General features: G+C 40.6%; 1 protein-coding gene across 1 annotated transcript in view; it reads right to left on the reverse strand.

Moving 5' to 3' along the window:
* The window catches only part of CFAP99 (cilia and flagella associated protein 99), a 173,994-nt gene extending 149,083 nt beyond the window's left edge, over positions 1 to 24,911 (reverse strand). The window contains exons 1-3 of the mRNA XM_036765417.1: positions 24,829 to 24,911; positions 7,984 to 8,110; positions 6,212 to 6,214 (exon numbers count right to left, since the gene is read on the reverse strand). Coding sequence (XP_036621312.1) covers positions 6,212 to 6,214; positions 7,984 to 8,094 — 114 coding nt within the window. The 5' untranslated portion in view covers positions 8,095 to 8,110; positions 24,829 to 24,911. The remainder of the gene's footprint in view (positions 1 to 6,211; positions 6,215 to 7,983; positions 8,111 to 24,828) is intronic.
* Positions 24,912 to 25,410: the final 499 nt, after the last annotated feature.

The following is a 25,410-nucleotide window of genomic DNA, read 5'->3' on the forward strand; positions in this document are numbered from 1 at the left end:
GTAGTAATGGCTTGTGTCAAAGAGATTTTTAAAGGCTTGCAACTAATAACCATGTTTTTCAGCTGTTACCTCCTTTAGAAGTCCTCAGAGTAGGCTTGTACCAAATTTAAAACAAAACAAAACAAAACAAAACTAATTTCCATGGCTCCTTTTGCTTTGTGAACAGATATTCAGTAATGAAAAAATCCAAAACATAAAAAGTTAAAAAGTATTCAGTGAAAAAGTATGATTGAAAGAATGGACTAAGCCAAGTCAAACACAATGTAGGGAGGATGGATATTGATGTTGGATTTAGAAAGATATTTCTAGTGTTGAAATGACTCTGATTGACAAAGAATGTCAAAAGCTCAAAATCACAAGACTTTGGAGCCGGAAGGGAGCCAATCTGCCATCTCATCCAACCCTTCTGTTTTACAGAGGAGAAAACTGAGGCCCACAGTGACTTGCCCAAGGGCATACATCCAATAGATCTTCTTGACTCCAAGTTCTAAATTTTTGCTTTATATCACACTTCTCCCCAAGTCAAAATGTCTTTTAGCTTCTTTTCTAGGCTCTGTGATTTTAGCTGTAATGTAAGCAAGGACTCATGAGGAAGCTTTTCAAACGAATGATCCTACTGTATTAAGAAACACATAATCTCACAGGTTTATAGATGTAAAGGTCCTTGGAGGTCATTAAGCTTAGCCTCCCTCATACTGCAGTTGAGGAGGCTGAGAACCAGAGAGGTTAAGACAAGTAATCTGCCCAAAGTCACCCAGGCAGGATCACAGACTTATAGATGGAAGGAACATCGGAGGTCATTTAGTCCAGACCTCTTATTTCAGGGAAGAAGAAACTGAAGGTCAGAGAAGTTGAGGAACTTGCTTAAGGTCCTATGTGGAGTGTCAAAGCCAGGATTCCAACTCAGCTCCTCCAACCCCCAAATCCAGAGTTCTTTCCACCATGCAACACTGCCTTACAATGTGAGAAAAGCATGAGGAAAGGATACTAAGGGCATGAGATCGGCCAGGAGCCACTGGGTCTAGGTCGTCCATCAATATATGCAGAGTCTCTGTCAGGTGGGCATGTCACACAGTCTCAGCAGAGACTAAGCACATACCTCAAGAGGGCAAAGACATTTGCCACATGGACACGTTTCAAGTATTTTGAAGAGCTGGAGACTTTTCTAACATTTGAGATCTACTATTAGAAATTTGTGGAAAAAATGATGCTATCGTCCCAAGGCGTCACAATGATCTCTCTCATGGGTATATGGTTGGGAAATTAAAAGGGAAAGGATAAAAGAGGAAATCTGGCTTGGAGCTGCTAGTACTATTTGGAGATGAGGGATGAGAAATGTGGGCAGATTACATGAGATCAATCCATCAACAAGCATTTAGTAAGCACCTACTGTGTGCCATGAACTATGCTAGGCTCTAAGGATATGATGACCCAAAGAATTTTTAAAAAAGCTAAATAGCCTCTGCCCTCAAGGAGCTCACATCCTATTGATGACAGTCACCCATACATAAATACAGGATATATACAAAGTAAATTGAAAGTAATTTTGTGCATGTGAGGGAGGGGTGGTGTGTAGATGAAATCAGGAAAGGTCACAGGTAAAGAGTGATGTCTGAGCTTGGCTTTGAAAGAAGCTAGTGATTCTAGGAGTCAGAGGTAAAAAAAAAAGAAGCACATTCCAGCCTGGAGATCAACATGTACATAGGTATGATGGAATACCGCGTAGCCAGATGATGCACATTGATGAAATATATGTAATGTATATTATGTACTTGTGGGTGGCCTGCATATTTGGGATAACTGTTGTGCAGACTCATGGATATTTATGATGTATGCCTACCGATGAGCCTATGCAGCTATAAATTTACAAAAAATACAACTTTTTAACAGAGATGACACAACATGAGTAGGGATTACCTGCCCTTGACGAAGCTTTCCAGTGTGGCATCAGGTGCTTACAATAATGAGGCAGACACTGTTGTTCCAGAAAGTTCCAGTGTGCCATATTCTTGTGGGAGTGGGTCAGGCTGTACAAGCTTAGAAGAGTGAAGGAGAGAGGATGATGACATCTGGGGAGTCTTTAGTATTCCTGAGCAGTCACAAGCAGATGGAGCCAAGCTAGAGAAGGGCTGAAGAAAGAATCCCCAAGACAGATCAAAAGCCACCAACAGACAGACTGGGAGTCATGGTCAGGGTGAGGAGAGAAGAGGGAGCCACAGAGAAAAAAATAGTAAGGGGCTCCAGAGAGACAGAAGGATCAGGAATTTCAGGGGACCACGTTACAAATTAAAACGATCAAAAATGTTCTGTTTCTACTTCCTTGTAAAATAGAGATGTGTTAAATGAAGAAGGAAACAGCATGAATTTTATGGAGATGTTGTGAGATGTTAACTAATGCATGCCTATAAAAATGCATTGAGATTCTTTGATATAAAGTCCTATTGCATTCATCTTTTCTAAATAAAGGCAAGCATTAAATGTTTGGGGCTGTTAGGCCTTATTGGGAGGCCTAGATTTAGAGCAGGCCTTGATGCAGGCTCATTCTCTGCTATAAGCTGTCCTCATTTTGTTCTTAATGCTAAAGCTAAATTTCTTTCTTTTTTAAAAAAAATTTATTGTTTTACTATTTAATGTTTTTTAGTTTTCAACAAGATTTCCACAAGATTTTGAGTTACAAATTTTCTCTCCATATCTACCCTCCCCCAGCCCAAGATGGCATATATTCTGATTGCCCCTTTCCCCAGTCTGCCCTCTCTTCTGTCACCCCACTCCCCCCGCAACCTTATCCCTTTCCCCTTACTTTCTTGTAGGGCAAAATAGGTTTCTATACCCCACTGCTTGTATATCTTATTTCCCAGTTGCATGTAAAAACAACTTTTTTGAGCATTTGTTTTTAGAATCTTAAGTTCCAAATTCTCTCCCTTCTTCCCTCCCTACCCACCCTCCTTGAGAAGATGAGCAATTCAACATAGGCCACACATGTGTCATTATGCAAAACACTTCCATAACAGTCATGTTGTGAAAGACTATATTTCCCTCCATCCTATCCTGTCCCCCTTTATTCAATTTTCTCCCTTGACCTTGTCTTTTTTCAAAAGTGTTTGCTTTTGACTACCGCCTCCCCCAATCTGCCCTCTATTCTGTCATCCCCCCTCTCTTATCCCCTTCCCCCTACTTTCCTGTAGGGTAAGATACCCAATTGAGTGTGTATGTTATTCCCTCCTTAAGTCAAATCCAATGAGAACAAGATTCGCTCATTCCCTTTCACCTGCCCCCTCTTCCCTTCCAATAGAACTGCTTTTTCTTGCCACTTTTATGTGACATAATTTACCCCATTCTATCTCTCTCTTTCTCCTTCTCCCAATATATTCCTCTCTCACCCCCTAATTGTATTTGTTTACTTTTAGATATCATCCCTTCATATTCAACTCACCCTGTGCCCTTTGTATGTATATGTATGTATGTATGTATGTATGTATGTATGTATATTCCCTTCAACTACCCTACTAGTGAGAAAGGTCTCATGAATTACAAATATCATCTTTCCACATAGGAATGTAAACAAAATGGTTCAACTTTAGTAAGTCCCTTATGATTTCTCTTTCTTGTTTACCTTTTCATGCTTCTCTTGATTCTTGTATTTGAAAGCCAGATTTTCTATTCAGTTCTGGTCTTTTCATCAGCTTGAAAGTTCTCTCTTTCATTGAAAGTCCATATTTTGCCCTGGAGTATTATACTCAGTTTTGATGGGTAAGTGCTTCTTGGTTTTAATCCTAGCTTTGAACTCCAGAATATCATATTCCAAGCCCTTTGGTCCCTTAATGTAAAAGCTGCTAGATTCTTGTGTTATCCTGATTGTGTTTCTACAGTACTCAAATTGTTTCTTTCTGGCTGCTTGCGATATTTTCTCTTTGACCTAGGAACTCTGGAATTTGGCAACAATACTCCTAGGAGTTTTCTTTTGGGGATCTTTTTCAAGAGGCAATTGATGGATTCTTTCAATTTCTATTTTACCCTCTGGTTCTAGAATATCAGGGCAGTTTTCCTTGATAATTTCCTGAAAGATGATGTCTAGGCTCTTTCTTTGATCATGGCTTTCAGGTAGTCCAATAATTTTTAAGTTATCTCTCTTGGATCTATTCTCCAGGTCAATGGTTTTTCCAATCAGATATTTCACATTGTCTTCCATTTTTTTATTCTTTTGGTTCTGTTTTATAATATCTTGATTTCTCACAAAGTCTCTAGTTTCCACTTGCTCCAATCTAATTTTTAAAGTAGTATTTTCTTCAGTGATCTTTTGGACCTCCTTTTCCATTTGGCTAATTCTGCCTTTCAAGGCATTCTTCTCCTCATTGGCTTTTTGGAGCTCTTTGGCCATTTGAGTTAGTCTATTTTTTATGGTGTTATTTTCTTCAGTATTTTTTTGGGTCTCCTTTAGCAAGTCATTGACTTGTTTTTCATGATTTTCTTGCATCACTCAAATTTCTCTTCCCAATTTTTCCTCTACTTCTCTTACTTGCCTTTCCAAATCCTTATTGAGCTCTTCCATGGCCTGAGACCAGTTCATGTTTTTCTTGGAGGCTTTTGATGTAGGCTCTTTGACTTTGTTGACTTCTTCTGGCTGTTTGTTTTGATCTTCTTTGTCACCAAAAAAAAGATTCTATAGTCTGAGTCCTTTTATGCTGCTTGCTCATGTTCCCAGTCAACTACTTGACCCTTGAGCTTTTTTGTCAGGGTATGATTGCCTTCAGAGTGGAGAGTGCTTTGTCCCAAGCTTCAAGGGTCTTGCACTGCTGTTTTCAGAGCTACTTCTACATAGCAAGTTTTGCCACAACAGCGCTTCTCCTCCCCCAAGAACTGCCAACCAGGACTGTAACCCAGATCCAAGCAGGGCAAAGCAAGAGAACCCTCCCTCTGCGCCAGCAAAGCTTTCCCTGCACTCCCACTCTGAATCGCCCCTTGTTTCCTCCCACCATGTGAGCCAGGGGCTCTGTAAGCACCTGATGCTGGAGCTCTGGAAGCAGCTGCCAGAGCTTCTTGCTGCTGCTGCCGCCAAACCACCTCCTCTGCCCCCGGGGCTGGGGCCGGACCGCATACTTCTCTTGCCCAGATCCAGCAGTTTTCCCACTGACCTTCTCTGTGGTCTTTGGCGTTTGTGGGCTGAGAAGTCTGGTAACTGCTACAGCTCAGTGATTCATGGCTTTGAGGCCTGCTTGCCTGATCTCTTCCACCCTGGTCTGTCCTGGCATGGCCCATGCTGGGCTGTGCTCTGCTCCCAGTACGGTGCAATAGACCCTTCCCAGTGACCATCCAAGCCATTCTGAGCTGGAGACCTGCTTCCCTCTGTTATTTCGTGGGTTCTGTAGCTCTAGAATTTGTTCAGAGCCATTTTTTACAGGTATTTGGAGGGATTTGTGGGAGAGCTTAAGCGAGTCCCTGTTTTCCAGCCACCATCTTGGCTCTGCCCCCAAAGCCAAATTTCAATGTAATGGGGTTCAGTTTCCTGACAATGAAGGTAGAATTACCAGTAGCCTTTAGCATATTTAGCCTGAGCCCAGTAACTGCTTTAGGAACCACATAATGTGAGCTACTCCTTCTACTCTGAACCGTTGTCCTGGGTAGCCCATTTTTATTGGCCAGGGCCTTACTCTGTCCCTGTAGCCCACCTTCCCGTTTGAAGTGCTTCTGATGCATGGATTTTTATCGGAGAAGTCAAGCTCCGAAATTCTGCAAAAGGTCTCCCCCTCCCATGTCATAGCTGAATAAACTTATTAAAGTAATAACTTGTAGAGAGTGGCTTTCTTTTTTAGGTATATTTTTCCCACTTGAAAAATGAGAATAATAACAATTTCTTCCTTACTGCCATTAGGACAGGGTAATGAAAGAAGCAATGGATTTGGGGTCTGATGTCCTGGGTTTGAATCCTGGGTCTGCTAAATCCCATGGAACCAACCATCAGATAAAACTTCTCAGTGAGTGAACACACCATGTAAGTACAGTAAAATACGGTATCATGCTCAGTATTGCTATGGGGTGAGAACAGGTTGAGTCACAGAACATCAGAGCTGTAAGGGAACTACCTGTGGCTACCCACTCCCCAAATCTGGGTAAACTGAGACCCAGAGAGAAAGGACTTGCTCAAGTAAGTGGTGGAGATGCTCCTGGAACTTAGGCCTCCTGACTCTTGCTCAGGCATTCTTTCTCCTCTCACCTGCTGCTCTGTCAAAACAGGCCGTGGAAGGGAAAACACATTTCTGGATTCAATTGAATTAAATGTTCATGAAATGGAATATTGGTGCTTGGCACTGGGGGAGATGCAAAGTTTAGATAAGAAACAGTCTCTGTCCTCGTGGAGCTTATGGGTCTACTGGTAGCTAGGTGGTACAGTGGATAGAGCTCTGGGCCTGGAGTCAGGAAGCCTGAGTTCAAATTCAGGCTTAGACACTTCCTGGCTGTGTCATCCTGGGCAAATCACTTAACCTCTGTTAGTCTCAGTTTTTTCAACTGTAAAATGGGGAAAATAATAACACCTACCTCCCAGGTTGTGAGGATCAAATGAGAGATTTGTAAAGTGTTTAGCACAATGTCTGGCACGCAGTGGGTACCACATAAATGCCAACTGCTTCTACTACCACTCCTCCTCCTCCTCCTTCTCCTCCTCCTATGCTATGCATAGACAACCCTATTAGGGGCTTAGGCATTATAAAGCGCTTTAAACTCATTAATCCATTTGCCCCTTGCAACAAGCTTGTGGGGTAAATGCTATTATTATTCCAATTTGACAAGTCAGGAACATGAGACTGAGAGGTTAAAGAACTTGTCCAGGGTTACCTGGCTTGTCATAATAAGTATGATGCAAAATAAAATATCAGAAACATGTAAAATATGGGAGGATCAAACAAAGTGCTTCGTGGGAGAGGAAAGAGGAAAGCTCATGTCCAACTAGGAGAAGAGCTTAGCAGGATTTGACTTTACTAGTTTGCTAGTCAATACCTTAAACAGAGGGGGCATATGTGAGGATGGAATAGGAGGAAGAGGAGGAAGAGGAAGAGAAAGAGGAGCTACTCTGATACGGTCATTTCATACAAACATATATCCTCTTCTTTATTTTTATTAATTTCTATTTACTTTATAATATTAATTATTAATATAATTTATTTATTATTCATATTTTTCTTTCAGTGCATTTGGGTATAGAGAAATGTACCTGAAGTTTCATTAACAATGTTTTCTTTGACAATTAGTCAAAAAAATTTATGCACTAAGAAGCCCTACAAAGAAAAATGAGCAGGACAAGTTTGATGTAGTGAGAAGAGTAGCAGAGGAAAGATGCTTTACACACATTATTGAATTTGATCCTCACAGCAATCCTATGAGGTAGGATCTGTTATTATCCCCTCTTTACAGAAGGGAAAAGTGAGGCTGAAAAAAAAGCTTAAGTGACTTGTTCAGGGTCCCACAGTTAGTAAGTGTCTGAGGCAGGATTCGAACTCTGATCTTCCTGACCTTACGGCAAGTGCTTTGCCATTTGTGGCTGTGTGATGTCCCTTCACCTCTCTGGGCTCTCATCTTTGAAATCAGAGTGATAGACCAGTTGATTTCTAAGGCTTTTTACAGAATAGCTCTAAATCCTTTGAAAATGTCAGTAAAATAAAGATATAATTATAGTATATTCAGTGGAAAAGGTTAGCGCTTAAAAACATTATATTTTAAAATTATAATTAGAGTTACACCAACTCTTGAACCAATTATTATTGAAAACTATTTAAAACATAAATTTACGATGTTAACTCTAATAATTTTCAAAGTCATAATCCAATTTCATCTCTTTTTTTTAAAGAATAAAAGGAAATAGGATATAAATGTAACCTTTCTTGGAAAAATAAGCAAACGAAAAACATGAAACACATCATGGGTGCAATTTCCTATCTCATTGGTTAAACTTTTGAGAGAAAACAGCACAGTACCAGAGATTTAGCATACCTGCAAAATGTTAGACATCTCTTCTAGGACATGCTCAGGACTGTCAGCTTCAGGATTAAATTTGTCCAATTGTTCAATGATAGGTTTGATACATTCATTAAAAGAGGCCATCTTTGCAGTGAAAACCCTGAAATGGAAGGAAATTGTTATTTTTTCATGCTTTCTTTATAATAGTCATATAAAATGAGAAATTCACAAGGTTACATTCACTATACATTATAGGTCAATAGTCAGGGCTATCTAAGGAAAAGTACCAAGCACATGAAGAGAGAGGCATTAATGACAGCTGACAAATATACACATGCACATATACATATGTATACTTGTCAACTGTCTAATATCTCCTGTATATATATGCAGCACTGCATAGTTTATAAAGCTCTTAATGCACATTATCTTAATTGATGTTGACAACCACTCTGTGAGGTGCAGTGGATAATACAGGTATAACCATTTCTACCTTACAGAGGAAGAAACTTAAACATAGAGAAATGAGGTGATTGACTTCTCATACTGTTGCCTCTCAAGGACAAAACATTACCAGTTATCCATTAGACTTGAACTATCTAATCACGTGCTTTTCTAAATGGGTAAACCTCTCTCTAATAACTAATATTCTGCCTTGGCTCACTCCTCCATGGTTAGCATATTCTCAGCCCATTACAGGTGCTCAATCCCAATGACTCCTAACCTTTGGCTTTGGATGTGCCAATCTTGTTGCCTATACCCAACTGGCTGGTCTTTTACTTGCCTCCACTTTAACCTTATCTACTCCCAATGTCACACTTCAGATTTGCCTCAATTCCACTGTGCCCTCTAAAATGCTTGTTCTATAGTTATTCTTGTCCATAATTATTCTTAAACCTCTTCCTTTCTCACTCTTTCCATTTTCTGGCTCTTCTGATTTCTGGAAGAAACCAAAATGATACTGACTTGGTTCACTAAAAATTTATGTTTCTCTCATGGGTGATATTTAATTAAAAGGCAAACTGAGGCAATTCTTTGAGCAAGATAACATTTTGTTACCAGAGGCATGCTGCCTATCAATACCTCCATTCATGCCAAAGACTCTGAGTAAAAGGATAGTTCCTTTTTTTTTTGGTTTTGGGGAATATAGAACAAAGAAAAGAACGGGGTAGATGACATCATGGGATTTAGGGCAAGATGACTGATTACAGAGCTGAGGCACAGAGAACAATATGATTGGTTGGAAGTTTGGTAATGGGGGCTAGCAATGGCCCTCTCTTTCTCTCCTGAGACTAAAAAGTGCTTATTGTTGAAGTCCAGGTGCAGTCACAGCCCAGAGTTTTTGGACAGCAAACCAGGCATCCTTGAAAGATAGCTTGGTGGTGTAAAGACACTAAACGTGACTCTCTTGAGTTCACATGAAGTGATCACATGATCAGTGATTAGCAAGAGAGCTGAATTTTTTAACTCAACCCATTACATACCAGTTGAATTCTGAACAAAGTTCAGAATCAAAGACTCATGACTTAAGCAATTACAGGACAAAATCAAATGCGCTTATAAACAGGATCAATAAGAAAATGATACAGAATCAATCTTAACCATTTCATTACCTAATTTCAACTGGTCCCTCACTGCAGCAAGGCAATTCTTTTCCAGCTCCCTAATCAATTTACTATCCCACCTTTCACTATGGTTGTTCCAAATCTTATCTGTAATTAAGCCCCCCAAGTCTTCCTATCCATCCAATCCTTCAGTTAAGGAACTTGCCTCACACTTCACTAAAAAAAAAAATTAAGACCATTTGCCAAGAGCTCCCCTTTCTCCTCTCCTCTTCATCTCACAGATACAGTTATGAAGATGATTGTCTTCACCATCATCCCTACTCTGTCTCTATCTCTAGACTTCCCTCTTCAAAAATATTAAGATCTCTTAATTGCCTAATTTAATTACCTTTTCTCAATCCTCATCCTTCTTGACCTCTCTGTAGCATTTGATACTATATACCACTTCCTCTTGAATGCTCTCTTATCCAATCAAACCTAAATAGGGGTCTAGGCCATAATGTCCCTTTTGTAAAGCAGGTGAACTTAACCTAAGTATCCCTTCCAGTGGTGCCTGGAACTTAGACATTGTGTGCCATATGCTGGGTGTTCTGCTCTTTGGTTCTCTGTCCAAGAGTCAGAGCTAGAAGCAAGATGGATGATGACCAGAAAAGGAGACTCAGAAAGGAGCATTCAGAGGGGTCCAAGGAGATCCAAGAGAGTGTACTGTCATCACAACCTAGGGAGGAAAGGGGATCCAGGAACAATTGGCAGCCAATGAACTGTGTCAAAGGCCTCAAAGAAGTCAAGAAGTTTGAGAATTCAGAAAAGAGCAACAGATTCTGTAATTAAGAGATCACTGGGAATCCTGCAGAGAAGTTTCAGATGACTAGTGAGGTTGGAAATAAAATTTCCACGGATGGAGAAGAGGAAGGAAGCAAGCAGAGGCAATGAAGATTAGTAACTTTCTGGAAAAGGAGGCATCAAGGGCACAGTTGGGGACTGGTTTTGATTAGGAGAAGGGCCACAAGAGAACACAGTTCATAAAACATTAAAATGCCTGTAACCACTCTTATTGAGGTCATAAGTGGCATATCCTCCTTTCTACTTTTGAATATGTTTTCACTAAGCATAACTAATGACTTGTTTCATTGTGGTCCTATTACTCCTTAATCATGATTACTTCTGGAGTTCTTTTTTTTTTAATTGACCTCTCCTTGACTGTTAAATCCTGTCTTGCTGATACAGTGGCCTGGATGTCTTGTTTCCATCTGAAATTTAATAAGGCAAGGACTAATCAAGTAACTTTTACCCTAACCTTTCCTCACTCACTGGCCATCTTCCAATTGCCACTGTTCCCATGCAGGTTTGGAATTTTGGACTCTTCTGAGGTGCATCCTATGGTGCATTTTCCCTTTGAATACCTTGCTATCTGCTTTTTCCTTTGGGGAGAATTTCTGGCCTATGCATTGGTTCCATTGGCCTTGGACTCCTTTCCCTTTGTAGCCTCCATGATTTTCTTTCCTAGTTGTCTTGAAATGGTGCCACAACAATGCCCCTCTTGCCAGACATTTTGACTATGCCACTTCATTGCCCCGAGTTCTCGACTGGTTCCTTGTAGTATTCCACAACATCTTCAGCCTCCCGAGTCCAGATAACACGTTTCTCACCTGTTTGTGCTTGCCTGAACCACCTTCTTGTGTTTCTGTTCTCCGTCAGCACCACGGCCAGAGTTAGCAGGGAAGTTGGAGAGCATTAAGATGAGTCAGCACCATACTGAGGAAAAGTACTGAGACAACCAGTGAAAGCAGATCTGCACCATGCTGACTTTATGGGTATGTGAGAGATCACATGTTATGGGAAATTTAAGGACGAGAGCCTAAGGCTTTTATGAACAGGAATCTTTCATAATGTCACTATGCTTGGGACTTTGTACCCCTCATTAGCTTGGGGTCACCTTTACCACAGAGGTTGGTCTTTGAGCTAGGGCATTCCAGATACAGTCTTGTTTGCACACTAATATTACAACTCGCTGAGACTTTGCTCCCACCAACCTCAGGGCACACGTATTTGAGATACACAGACACAATACTCTTTTATCTAGCTCCTGTATTTTTAGGAAAGTCAAGATACTTTCATTCCATTACTATACTCTGGATTTTACATCTATGATATTTCACAATCCCAAAATACCCTTTCACCTCAAATCTATCAAGGCCCATCCCCCTCTTATTTATAACTTTGTTAAAGCCCCACTTTCTAGATGAGGAAAGATCCTCATTTTTCTCCAATTTCTTTCTATCTATGGTGTCCAACCATAAGCAATTTAAGAAGCATAAGCTCATTAAGTGCCTTTTTGTCCAGTTCAAATCTCAAAAAAACCCAAAATTACTGAGAATAAAAAAGACCTGAGTAAACGAACCTTCAAAAGCAACTAGTGTTGGTATGGATAACTCATTTGCCAGGAATGTTAAGAGGGGATTTTTTATTCAAATATGATTTGGACTAGCTCTCATCCAACTCTCTGACTCTGATTCTGGGAGAAGCAGTGTCATTAAAACTAAGTCACCATGAAATAATGAGAGTCGCTAACCCTTCTGACAAAGATTCATAGAATCTTAAGAGTTGGAATGGACCACAGAGACCACCTCATCTAACATCTTCCTTTTTACAAGTGAGGAAACTGAGGCCTGGCAAGCATAGTGTTAACTCAAAAGCATCTGCATTGAGTGGAATACCAGACTGTGATGACTGTTCAAAGGAGAATTAACAGGTGGTGAGGGAGAATTTCCTGTATCCTTTTATCTTCCAGGTACTTCTTATATCACACTTTGCCCATAATCCCCAAACAAGGCTGACAGGGTTTGCTTGAAATATAATTGTGTGGTGCCCCAAATTACCTGGCTGTTAGGATCTTAAACTGGGTGCCCTTGTTTCTTCCTAATCCTTTAGATATAAGTACATGTTTAACCTATTTCTTCACCACTTTGTTTCAATTTGGCTTTTTTTCCCCATTTGTTAGGCTGACATGACTAGAACACAGAGTTAATGAGCACCCTTCTGCCTGCTGCTGCTGGTGGTTTCTGCATTAGTGTCTGGTCCCTGCAGTGGGGAACACTGTCCTTCTTTGCCTTCTCCACACTGCCACCCTTCTCCAGGAATTTCCTGGTGTTCCCTGAAGCACATGGCAAACAAGTGACATTTTGTAATGCAGGCGGCTTGCGGCCCAGGAAGGAGGCGGGGAGAATTAGGTTTGCACCACGCGATTGGCATTATCACTATTATTTTGGAAGCAGGTCTTTTTACTATTTTACTTCTTCACTTTCTGTGCTCATGCTGTCTTTCAAACTGCTGAAAGCTATTTACGTATGCAATTGTCAGTGAAATTAAAATGAAGAAGCCCCACATATTCTAAGTCAAATCACGGATCCAAAGTATAGGATAATGTTATTATTACAATGTACTGATTGGATCACTGGGAGAACTAGGCTGAAGTACTTCTTTTCCATTTTGAGTGGTAAGTACAAGACAAATTACTTTAAATAGTTTTGAACTAAGCATATATTAGCTAAATAATTCTCATCATGTGCTAGGTGCAGTCCATGACACTTTCTTAAAAGAGGAGCTCCCTAGCACTTATGGCTATGAATAACAAAATTTCAAACCAGCAACTTTAGAATGGGAAGAGACATGAAAGGTCATTCAGTTCAACCCCATCATTTTACAATTTAGGAAACATATACCATGAAAGGCTAGTGAAAAGATCAGAAACCCTGGAGTAAGAGGGCATGAGTTCAAATGTCCCTTCTGACATCTGTTACCTGCATGCTTCTAGGCAAGTCATTCAAGTTCTCTGGGTCTCGGTTTCCTCAACTGTAAAAGGAGAAGTTTGGCTACATGGCCTCTAGGGTCCCATCCAGCTCTAAATCTCTGATTCCAAGTGACCTGCCCAAAGTCATGCAGCTAACAAGGCCACGGCAGAAATGAGACTCGAACCCAGATCCTCTGTCTCCAGGTATGTGTTTTCCCCACTGAATCGCCCCAATGCCAGCAATTAGCACAAGGCTCAAAGTTCAATGGCAAATGGGACTAGTTTATTGTCAAACACTTTGGGGTGAAAAAACCCTTCCCCAAAAAACTTGGAGCAAATATCTGTGGAAAGCTGACATAGGAGAAGAAGGTTTGCAATCTGAGAGGAGGTCCTGGGTCAATGGGGTATGATAAATTTGCCAGACCTAAGCATGGATGTAGAGAGCAACTATAATGTCTCTTTTGTGAGATCTCACCTTGTTTTTGTGGAGTCCTTTGTATCAAAAGATGAAGCAACTTGTAATTCTAGGGCTTCGCTTTGAATTTTTCAGGGGTGATTGATGTGGGTACGTTTTCTCATCATGTCAAGTCAACAAGCATTTATTGAATAAATGAATGACACGCACAAATGCATGCGCGCGCACACACATGCACACATATTTGTATAGTGGTGAGTATCCTTGCTTTTCACATGAAGACCAGGGTTCAATGCCCTGACTGGGAGCCACAGGCAGTGAGGTAGTAGATAGAGGGCAGGGCCTGGAATTGGGAAGCCTTTTTTTATCTTCTTCCTGAGTTCAAAGCTGGTCTCATACACTTATTAGCTGCTTGACCCTAGGCAAGTCACTTAACCCTGTTGGTCTTTGCTCCTCATCTGTAAAATGAGCAGGAGAAGGAAATGGCAAACCACTACAATATTTCTGCCAAGAAAACCCCCAATAGGTCACAAAGAGGCAGATATGACTGAAATGACTGAACAACAGCAAAACTTTGGGGATACAAATGGGAAAGGTGAAATTCCCTGCTCCCAAGTGGCTGACATCCTGATGCATGGGGAAGGTTACTGGTCATCTAGTCTAGTCCCCTCATTTCAGAGATGAATAGGTCAAGGACCAAGGGGGGTCAGGGACATGCCCAAGGTCACTCAGAGGAGGCATTTGAACCCAGGTCCTCTGATTTCAGAGCCAATGTTCTTCTCATGGTACCACACTGCCTCTAGTTATACTCTTTGCTAAACCATCCACCCAGCTGCTAAGATAATTTTCTTTTTTAAAATAAATTTACTTATTTTTAGTTTACAATATTCAGTTCCACAAGCTTTTGAGTTCCAAATTTTCTTTCTCTCCTTTCCACGCCCATCCCAAGATGGTGTACAATTTGATATAGGCTCTAAATATACATTCACATTAAAAATATTTTCACATTGGTGGAGCCAATATGATGGCTGGAAAGCAGGGAATTGCCAAGGGCTCTCCCCCAGGACCCTCCAAACACCGATAAAAAATGGCTCTGAACAAATTCTAGAACTGCAGAACCCATGAAATAGCAGAGGGAAGTAGGGCTCCAGCCCAGGACAGCCTGGATGGTTGCTGGGTAAGGACTATTGCCCACGGAGCTGGGAGCAGAGGGGAGCAGAGCCCAGCGTGGGCTGCGCCTGCACCAACCAGACTGGGAGCCAGATGGAACAGGCACTAGCACCCTGAATCAGTGAGCTGTGGCAGTTACCAGACTTCCCAACCCACAAACACCAAAGACAACAGAGAAGGTTAGTGGGAAAAGCTGCAGAGGACAGAGTGAACGGAGTTCCCGGTTTGGCCACCACCCCAGGGGAAGCGGGGGTGGTGCAGCTACAGAACTACAGCTGCAGTTGCTCCCAGCCCCAGGCCCACCTGGTGGGAAGAATTAAGGGGCAGATCAGAGCAGGAGTGCAGAGCCTATTTAAGATCTGAGTCAGGTCCAGGTTGGCAGTTCTTGGGGGAGGAGGAGTGCTGCTGTGGCAGAGCTTGCTGTATAGAAATAGCCCCGAAAACAACAGCTCATTCCCTCAAGCTTGGAACAAAGTACTCTCTACTCTACAAGCAGTCATACCCTGACAAAAGACTCAAGGGCCAAGTAGTTGGCTGGGAACATGAACAGGCAGCGAAAACGGTCTCAGATTCAGACTCAGACTTTGGAACCTTTCTTTGGTGACAAAGAAGACCAAAACATACAGCCAGAAGAAGTCAACAAAGTCAAAGAGCCTACATCAAAAGCCTCCAAGGAAAATATGAACTGGTCTCAGGCCATGTAAGAGCTCAAAAAGGATTTGGAAAAGCAAGTTAGAGAAGTAGAGGAAAAATTGGGAAGAGAAAAGAGAGTGATGCAAGAAAACCATGAAAAACAAGTCAATGACTTGCTTAAGGAGACCCAAAAAAATACTGAAGGAAACAACACTTTAAAAATAGACTAACTCCAATGCCAAAAGAGCTCCAAAAAGCCAATGAGGAGAAGAATGCCTTGAAAGGCAGAATTAGCCAAATGGAAAAGGAGGTCCAAAAGACCACTGAAGAAAATAGCACCTTAAAAATGAGATTGGAGCAAGTAGAAGCTAGTGACTTGATGAGAAATCAAGATATTATAAAACAGAACCAAAGGAATGAAAAAGTGGAAGACAATGTGAAATATCTCATTGGAAAAACCACTGACTGGAAAATAGATCCAGGAGAGATAATTTAAAAATTATTGGACCACCTGAAAGCCATGATCAAAAAAAGAGCCTAGATATTACCTTTCAAGAAATTATCAAGGAGAACTGCCCTGATATTCTAGAACCAGAGAGTAAAACAGAAATTGAAAGATCCACCAATCGCCTCCTTAAAAAGATCCCAAAAAGAAAACTCCTAGGAATATTGTCGCCAAATTCCAGAGCTCCCAGATCAAGGAGAAAATACTACAAGCAGCCAGAAAGAAACAACTGGAGTATTGTGGAAACACAATCAGAATAACACAAGATCTAGCAGCTTCTACATTAAGGGATCAAAGGGCTCAGAATATGATATTCCGGAGGTCAATGGAGCTAGGATTAAAACCAGGAATCACCTACCCAGCAAAACTGAGTATCATGCTCCAATGCAAAATATGGATTTTCAATAAAATAGAGGACTTTCAGACTTTCTCAGTGAAAAGACCAGAGCTGAATAGAAAATTTGACTTTCAAACACAAGAATCAAGAGAAGCATGAAAAGGTAAATGAGAAAGAGAAATCACAAGGGACTTACTAAAGTTGAACTGTTTTGTTTACATTCATACATGGAAAGATGATGTGTCTAATTCATGAGACCTCAGTATTAGGGTAGCTGAAGGGAATATACATATATATATGTGTATATATGTATACATACATACTGTATATATACTGTATACATATATGTGTGTGTATATATATATGTATATGTATATATATATATATAGACAGAGATGATGTCTTAAAAAATAAAATCAAATTAAGGGATGAGAGAGGAATATATTGAGAGAGGGAGAAAGGGAGAGATAGAATGGGGTAAATTATCTCACATAAAAGTGGCAAGAAAAAGCAATTCTGTAGGAAGGGAAAAAGGGGCAGGTGAGGGGGAAAAAGTGAATCTTGTTCTCATCGGATTTTACCTGAGGAGGGAATAACATACACACTCAATTGGGTATCTTACCCCACAGGAAAGAAGGAAGAAGGAGATAAAAAAGGGGGGACAATAGAAGGGAGGGCAGATAGGGGGAGGAAGTAATCAAAAGCAAACACTTTTGAAAAGGGACAGGGTTAAGGGAGAAAATTGGATAAAGGGGGATAGGATAGGAAGGAGCAAAATATAGTAAGTCTTTCACAATATGAGTATTGTGGAAGGGTTTTGCATAATGATATACATGTGGCCTATGTTGAATTGCTTGCCTTCCTAGGGAGGGTGGGTAGGGAGGGAAGAGGGGAGAGAATTTGGAACTCAACGTTTTAAAAAAAGATGTTAAAAAAAAGTTTTTGCATGCAACTATGAAATAAGATATACAGGCAATGGGGCATAAACATCTATCTTGCCCTACAAGAAAGGGAAAAAGAGGATGGGGGGGTGCTGAGCAAGGTGACAGAAGGGAGGGCTGACTGGAGAATGGGGCAATCAGAATATATACCATCTTGGAGTGGGGTAGAAATGGGGAGAAAATTTGTAATTCAAACTTGTGAAAATTAAGGCTAAAAAATAAAAACATTAAATAAATAAATAATGATTTAAAAAAGAAGAAATCCAACATAAAAAAATATTTTCACATTAGTCATGTTATAAAGAAGAATTATAACTAATGGAATGAACCATGAGAAAGAAGAAACAAAACAAAACAAAAAAGAGAGAGCAAATAGTATGCTTCGATCTGCATTCAGACTCCATCATTCCTTCTCTGAATGTGGATGGCATTTTCCATCATGAGCCTTTTGGAACTGCTAAAATAATTTTATTAAGGCACAAGGCTGCTTATATCCCTCCCTCCCCCAATTAAATCTTTGGTGGCTCTACATTGCTTCTAAACTGAAATACAAGTTCAATGGTGCTATTTCAAGCTCTCTACAATTTGGCTCTAACCCACTTGTCTCTTCTTATTTCATATTAACCCTACTCATGTAACCAACCATACAATTACACTAATTATTTCTCAGACCCGATATCCCATCTCCCACCTCTGTGGGAGATCATCTTGGCTCAAGCTCTTCCTTTCTCATCTTTAATGCTTAGAATACTAAGCTCCTTTAAGGCTTAGCTCCGATGCCACCTCTTCTTTGGAGGCTTTCCTGATTTCTTCCACATTGCCTTGTTACTGCTTTCTCCTTGCTCAAATTGCCTTGGATATATTGTATCCTGACAGTTGAATGTAAGTTCCATGAGGGCACCTGTTAGTGTCTTGAACATAGTAGGTGCTTAATAACTGTTGAATTAAATTGGTGTCTACTTTCCTTGTTCAGACTCTCACTGTGATTGGTTTGATTTGCCTCTCATTGTCCAGTTGCTTCGTCTTTCTCCTTGGCCCCTACATCCTAGGATAACTCCCTTTGTGCCAGCATGGAAAGGACAAGACTGCTTTCCTTGTTCCCAGTCTTCAGCCTGTCTTCTGGGATCTGCCTCTAACTGTTCCTTGTCTCCCCAATTATCTCTGACCCATGGCTTTGTTCTGACTAGTTTGTATATTTTTCAGCTGAAGACTGACCCCTTTGTTCCTGATGCCTGACCTGGCTCCTGACACTTGATAGCTGCCCCACATCTCGCTCTAGCTTTGTGCCTTGATTTTATAGCCAGCTCCCTGAAAGCACACATGCTTGGTCTTGACTCAAACTTTTTCATCTCAAGCAAAAGAAATGATCCCCCACACTCTGACTGTTAGAGCAGGAAAGGGTATTTCCAGCAGGGATATGACACATAGGCTAAAACCAATAGTAATCCAGGAAAGAATGATATTAAAGTGATGGAGAGAGGTCAAGACAAAGTGCTTTAGGAAAATCTGAGTGGGAATAAATTACTGTCACTTGGGGCCTGAGGTTTTAGGTGTGGAGAAAAAGAGAAGGCTCCACAGACAAGGCGGTACCTAGGCTGAATTCTTAAGAAAAGAAAAGAATTCAACAGAAATATTTGGAAATACCGTCATTTCTTCCATATGACAACATTAAGTAAAGTGATAACAATAATATCTGGAATTTTATAGTGCTTTAATGTTTACAAAGCACGTCACATACATTATCTTATTTGAACAAGATCAATCATGTTTGGGAAGAGGGAGGATGCAAAGGGAATAGCAGAAGAAATCAGTAAAAGCAAGAGAAAAAAGCAATATATTCATATTAACTTCCAAAAATCACCAGTGAAAGAAAAACATGGAGTAAAAATCTGTTTTTCACTGGAACAATTTTGAGAAGATTTTTTTTTCTTTTGAGGCACATCTACCCTCTCTCACAAAATGTGATTTGCACAGTATTATAGTAAACAAATGAATGTTACATTTTTCAGAGAGTATTTAAGCTCAGACTTTCTAACTCCAAATAATTTACTCACCATTCACCAGCACTGTCATACAGCATGTTTACAAACTAAACCAAGAAAGCTTCTAGGAAAAATACTGCTCTTGACAAATAAATGAAACATAAGTGTGCTGAGGTATCCGTGTGTGTGTGTGTGTGTGTGTGTGTGTGTGTGTGTGTGTGTGTGTGAGAGAGAGAGAGAGAGAGAGAGAAGAGAGAGAGAGAGAGAGATTTCCTTTGTGTTGCTCTAATGAGAACAAAACGGAATCTGTGTGAGCCAGACTTTTACCATATCTTAGTGCTATTTCTTGTAGCGATGTTATCAGAATAATTCATCTAACTAATAATGATAGCTAGCACTATTATATCACTTAAGGTTTGCAAAGTGTTTTACAGATATTATATCATTCGTTTCTCACAACTCTGGGAGGTAGGTACTATTATCACCCCTATTTTAGAGATGAGAAAACCAAGGAAGGCAGAGGTTGTGACTTCCCAGGGTCACACAGCTAGTAAGTGACTGAGACAGGATTTGAACTCAGGTCTTCTTGACTCCAGGGACAGAGCACTGATAAGCTATAACACCTAGCTCTCTAAACTAAAATTATTCCATTGCAGAAAAGAGTTCAGATACAGTGACCCTGACTAATGTCAAACATCTCTTTAGTTTTTAATATTTTTTTTAAATTCTGAGTTTAACAAACTGCAAAAGAAAAAAATAGGATTTCCACATAAAATTAACATTTCCATATATACAGTAGAACAAAAAAAGATGATCATGTATGAATCTATATTACAGACAACTTGCTTTCTTTTTTTTGGAGGGGGGAAGGGAGGGCAATTGGGGTTAAGTGACTTGCCTAAGGTCACACAGCTAGTAAGTGTATCAAGTGTCTGGGGCCACATTTGAACTCAGATCCTCCTGACTCCAGAGTGAGTCACTGAGCCACCTCAGTGCCCCTACAACTTGCTTTTTAAAAGATATATAATAAATTTGCCATGTTACATTAAAAACTATTCTGCTTTTCTGTGTTTCTTCCTGATTTTCTTCCTGTTCTCTTTTGTGCATTTTCTTTTAAATGCTTCAATGACCCTTGCAACACTATTGCTAGCCTCCATACCCCTAAGTCTACCACCCAGTTTTAAAAGATATAAAAAAATTTGTAACAAACGCACATTCATATAAAACCAATCCACACGTTGGGTAAGTGGATCTTTGAAAATGAAACTTCTTAATAGGCTAGAGAGGAAAGAAACAGAAATAATTAAACTCAATAACCCAGTGTTAGATAAACCTGAAAATATAAATTACCTAGGGAAAAAACTCTCTATTTGACAAGAACAGCTGAGGAGACTGGAAAGTGGTATGGCAGAAATTAGGTTTAGCTCAACACCTTATACCATATGCTGCAATAAATTCAAAATGGATACATGACCTGAATATTAAAGATCATACCATAAGAAAAAATTAGAAGAGAAACAGATCATGTGCTTTTCACAGCCATGGCTAGGAGATGAATCATTCACCAAACAAAGAAAATAGGTGATTACAAAAGATAAAACGAAAAATTTCAAATACCTGAGGTTGAAAGCCTTTACATGAACAAAATTAACACAATTAAGGAAAAAAAAAGAGAAGTCGTCAATTGGGAAAAATTTTTGTATCAAATATACAAATAGACCTGATAAAGGTCTGATAGCCAAGATAGATAAGACAACTGGTAGAAATGATAATCAAAACAACTCTTAGGTTTCACTATACTCCAAGTAAACTGGCAAAGAAGACCCAAGATGGGAAAAGTTAATGTGGAAGGAGTTATGCAAAGATAGGCACACTAATAAATTATTAGTGGAGCTGTGAATTGATATAACAGTTTTGGAAAGTTAACTGGAATTATGAGAAGAGAGTAATGAAAATGGTAAAATCCTTTGACCAAGAGATTCCACTGCCAGGCATATATTCCAAAGAGGTCAACAACGAGAGGCCCCATGTAAATGAAAATACTTATAGCAAGAATATTTAATGTTAGCAAAGAACTGGAAACAAAACAGATGCCCATCTTTTAGGGAATAAATAAACAATGCATGGTGCATGAATGTAATGGAATATTACTGAGCTCTAAGAAATGATGACTATGACAAACACATTAAAGCATAGAAAGAATTAGTTGAACTGATACAAAGGGAAGTAAGCAGGATCAGGAAGATGACATCCACAATGACTATAACAATATAACAACAAAAAGAAACAACAAAAGAAAATGAAATGCTGAGAAATTTTAATGACCAATCCTGCGCCTGAAGAGATATGAGAAGGCACCTCCTTCTACACAGAACAATACATAAAATATCAGATTTTCTTTGGTGTCAGTTTTGTTGTACTTTTATCCATTTTGGTTCTTTATTATAAGGAATGACTCTTTGGGATGGAGGAAGGATATATTGGGAAATACCGGTGATGTAAAGACAAAAGATATCAATATAATTTTATTTTAAAAATTAAAAAAAAAAGAAAATGAAGTTTCCTAAGAATGAGAGCTGTTCAAAATTGGAATGGGTTGCTATGAGAAGCAGTGACTTTCCCATGTCTGGAGGCATTCAGGTAGAGGCTGGATAATCACTTGTCGGAGGTAGTATAAGGTGGATCCTTGTTGCTTAGATATGGATTAGGCTGAATGCCCTAGGCAATCCCTCCCAACTCTGTGGTTTTTTGATTCTATGATGTTAGGAAAAATAGTATTCTGGGAGGCAGCCTCATATCATAAAATGGTGATAGGCCAGAAGAGGCTGTTCTGGCTACAGGGAATGAATAAATGGCATTACTGTGCAATAATGTAACGTATCAATATACAGGGTATAGTAATAAAGGAGCATACGTTAAGGTTTCAAGACTTTTCTCATAAGAACTCACAAGATGGGTAGTACAAGTAATATTTTATAGATAGAGAATGTGAGAATCTTAGAGGTTAAATCAAATCAAGTCGACAAGCATTTATTAAGTACCTACTATGCATGGCTAAGTAACTTTCCTGTAGTCATACATAATTGGGGCAGACCTGGGATTCAGTTTGATTTCAAATCCAATGAGCTTTTTCCACAAGACCAAAGCTCATTTCAAAGGATTGCCTTCCAGCAACTGCATCTGCCCAGAACAGTCTCAAGTTCTGAAGTAAATGAAAAAAGGCCTTAACTAGGCAGCAAATAGCAGGAGAAGCAGAGAGACAACTGTGTGTAAAATAAAGCAACAGAATCAGAAGCCAGAAATACAGTAACAGAGGGATCAAGTGACAGATGATGGCCAGAGCAGGAGGCATTTTTGTAACCTCAAGGTTATGTCTGACCAATGCCTTTCTCCCCATCCCACCCCCCTTCCAATCAGTTCTCCGGTCTGATTAATTTTATCTCTGAAACAACTTCTGTCTCTTCTTCTTTGTTACCACTGCCAACCCCACCCCAGTGCAAGTTCTCATTACTATTCCCCTGAACTTTTTGCCTCCAGTCTCTGCTCTTTCAAATATCCAATTCATCCTTCATGATGCTGCCAGCATATTATTTCTTATGTAGAGATCTGGTCATGGCAGTTCTCTCCGTCCAGGAAGCCCAAGTGGCATCCTATGGCTAACCAAGTACATTTTAAATGCCTTTGGCTGGCATTCAAGGTTCCCCCACAATTTGATAGCATTCTGCCTGCTCTAAACTTTTATCTTCCCATTATCCATCTATATGTTTCATTCCTCTCCAGGCTGTACTTCTCACTTTGTCTCCCATGCCCCAGAAATCTCTTCATCCTGAGAGCTCACTTCCAACCCTGGAATTCACACACTAGACATACCTTCTGCCCCTGTGATTTCTCCCTCTGATTGGACAGCTCCTCCCAGAACTTCCATTTAGGAAGGATGCCTAAGCTAGCCACATCTTCACTCTCTTCCAGGCTGCGTGCCAGATTTTTTTTTCAGCTATGCCCCAGAAGTGACTTCATCCTGGAAGCTCCAGCTATCCCCACCTCTAAAAGACCTGTACACTTCTGAATTAATCTTTACTTGCTCTGTTCTCCATGTCTGAAATGCCACCCTCTCCCTTAACTACTTAATCATTACTCATTCTTTACAACGTAATTCAAATGCCTCCCTTTCCAGGGAGCCTTCTCTGATTTCCCCAACTGGAAACAATGATTCTTAGACCTCACATGGTACTTCCACCATACCTGGAATACATTTTCTCCCACCTCTACCTCTGAAACTCCTTATTTTCCTTCACAGTTCACTTCAGATACTGCCTCTTCTGTAAAGCCTGGCTTCTGATCCTGCCGCCTCCCCACTTGTTAGTGTTCTCCCCGGACATCCACTGGAAGGGGTCTCATTTGAGTGCCTCAGTGGCTATATAATATCATTGACTTAAGATGCTCCCTTCACTCACGAAGATTCATGTCATGCCTTCCAATCCTTTGCATCCATGTCCACCATAAATTCTCTGCAGGGGCACCACCAGCAGGGATGAGGACTTTTCTCTGATCTCTTTATGTTACTGTGGATAGCAATGGAGAAACTGGGCTGGGCATCAACTATTTCTCCTTCTCTGCACACGATTTGACCACCTTTTTCTCTTGTCATACGTCTTTCTGGTGACATCCTTGAAGAGGCTTCTCCTGTGAAATTCTTCATTAGTGATACATCACAGTCTGCTCAGATCCCTACTCGGTAAGTGAGCATGTCCAAGTTTTCAACTCTTGCCCCCCAAAGGGTGGTCTTCACTTTAGCCTACCTACAGCTACTTTAAAAAAAAATCTTGCACTTCTACACACATGTTTGGGGTGATTTATGATAATTATCATCATCGCTAATTCAACAGCTACTTAACAAGATCCTATTATATTCAAGTCCACGCCTTCAAAGACCCTGCAGCTTAACAGGAAGGATAGCCCTTATAAATAGTCCAAGTAAACTATGATGGGATAAAGGACAAAAGATAGGGAGATAGTTCACTTTCGGGCTTAAATAATTTACATAAAGAATTTAGTCAGTCACTACTCAACAACTTCTCGTATCTTGCATTTTAGGTGTGCTAAACTCTTTGACACTGTGGTTATGAACGTAACTGGGGCAAAGTTGGTTAAAGGCTCCCTAAAGCTGCTTAGGATCACGAGATCCTAAGATTTTGGATGTGAAAGGAACCTCAAGAGACCATCGAGTCCAACTCCTCCCCCCTCCTTCCCCGCCCCCGTTACAGACGAAGAAACTGAAACAGATTTAAATAAAATTATTTAAATTTCAGAAAACCAGCATCTCCCAAGGTGTTAGACTTTTGGGGAGGGGGAAGGGAACCTGAAAATAAGCAGGGATGACCTCAGAAATAAAGGCGGGTAGTCTCAACGAGGCCTGAATAACCTGCAAAAAGAGGACAGCCCAGTTCCTGAGTAACTTCAAGTGTCAAAAAGATACTAGGTGATCGCCGCAAAAACCTGGTTCTCAGGAACCCCCTTTCCTTCTACCATCCTAGACTTGCCTTCCCCAAAACTGAACTCTTCCGTACAGATTAGGTCAGGACACCTGTTGCTCACTTCCAACTCACGGAATCTTCCTTTGGCGTCTACACAACCAGAAGCGTTGCCTAGGCTAGCGAGCCCGCAGGCTTCTGGGAACTGTAGTCCATCACCCGTCTGCTCTTTGCTTCGGGGTTGGGGGGAGGGGGAAGGTGAGAAAACTACTCAAACGGTGAGCAGAGAAAAAAGAACGCTTGTTTGTGCGCCGTCGCCCAGCAACCAGAACGCGGAGGAAGGGGTGAAAAGAAAACCCTTCCCCTCCGACCCTGACCCCTCTCCCGCAAAGCGACTACGATCCCCAGAATGCAGAGCGCAGATTAGGCGCCCCAGAGACTACTACAATTCCCAGAGTATCTTCTCCAGGAGGAACACGGTGCCCGAGGAGCTCGCTTTTCGCAATGCATCCTGGGGCTTGTAGTTCTCCGATCAAAGCTCGTCATTTGGCTGCGTTTCTGATTCCCTCAGAATAGGAGCTGGGGAGCTTCTCCAGACCCAGAAGAAACGTGATGTGCGGGTGTTGTGCGCTCTGTCTTTAAAAGCAAGGG

The sequence above is a fragment of the Trichosurus vulpecula genome, chromosome 6 (genome assembly GCF_011100635.1).
Source record: "Trichosurus vulpecula isolate mTriVul1 chromosome 6, mTriVul1.pri, whole genome shotgun sequence".
Classification (NCBI taxonomy): domain Eukaryota; kingdom Metazoa; phylum Chordata; class Mammalia; order Diprotodontia; family Phalangeridae; genus Trichosurus; species Trichosurus vulpecula.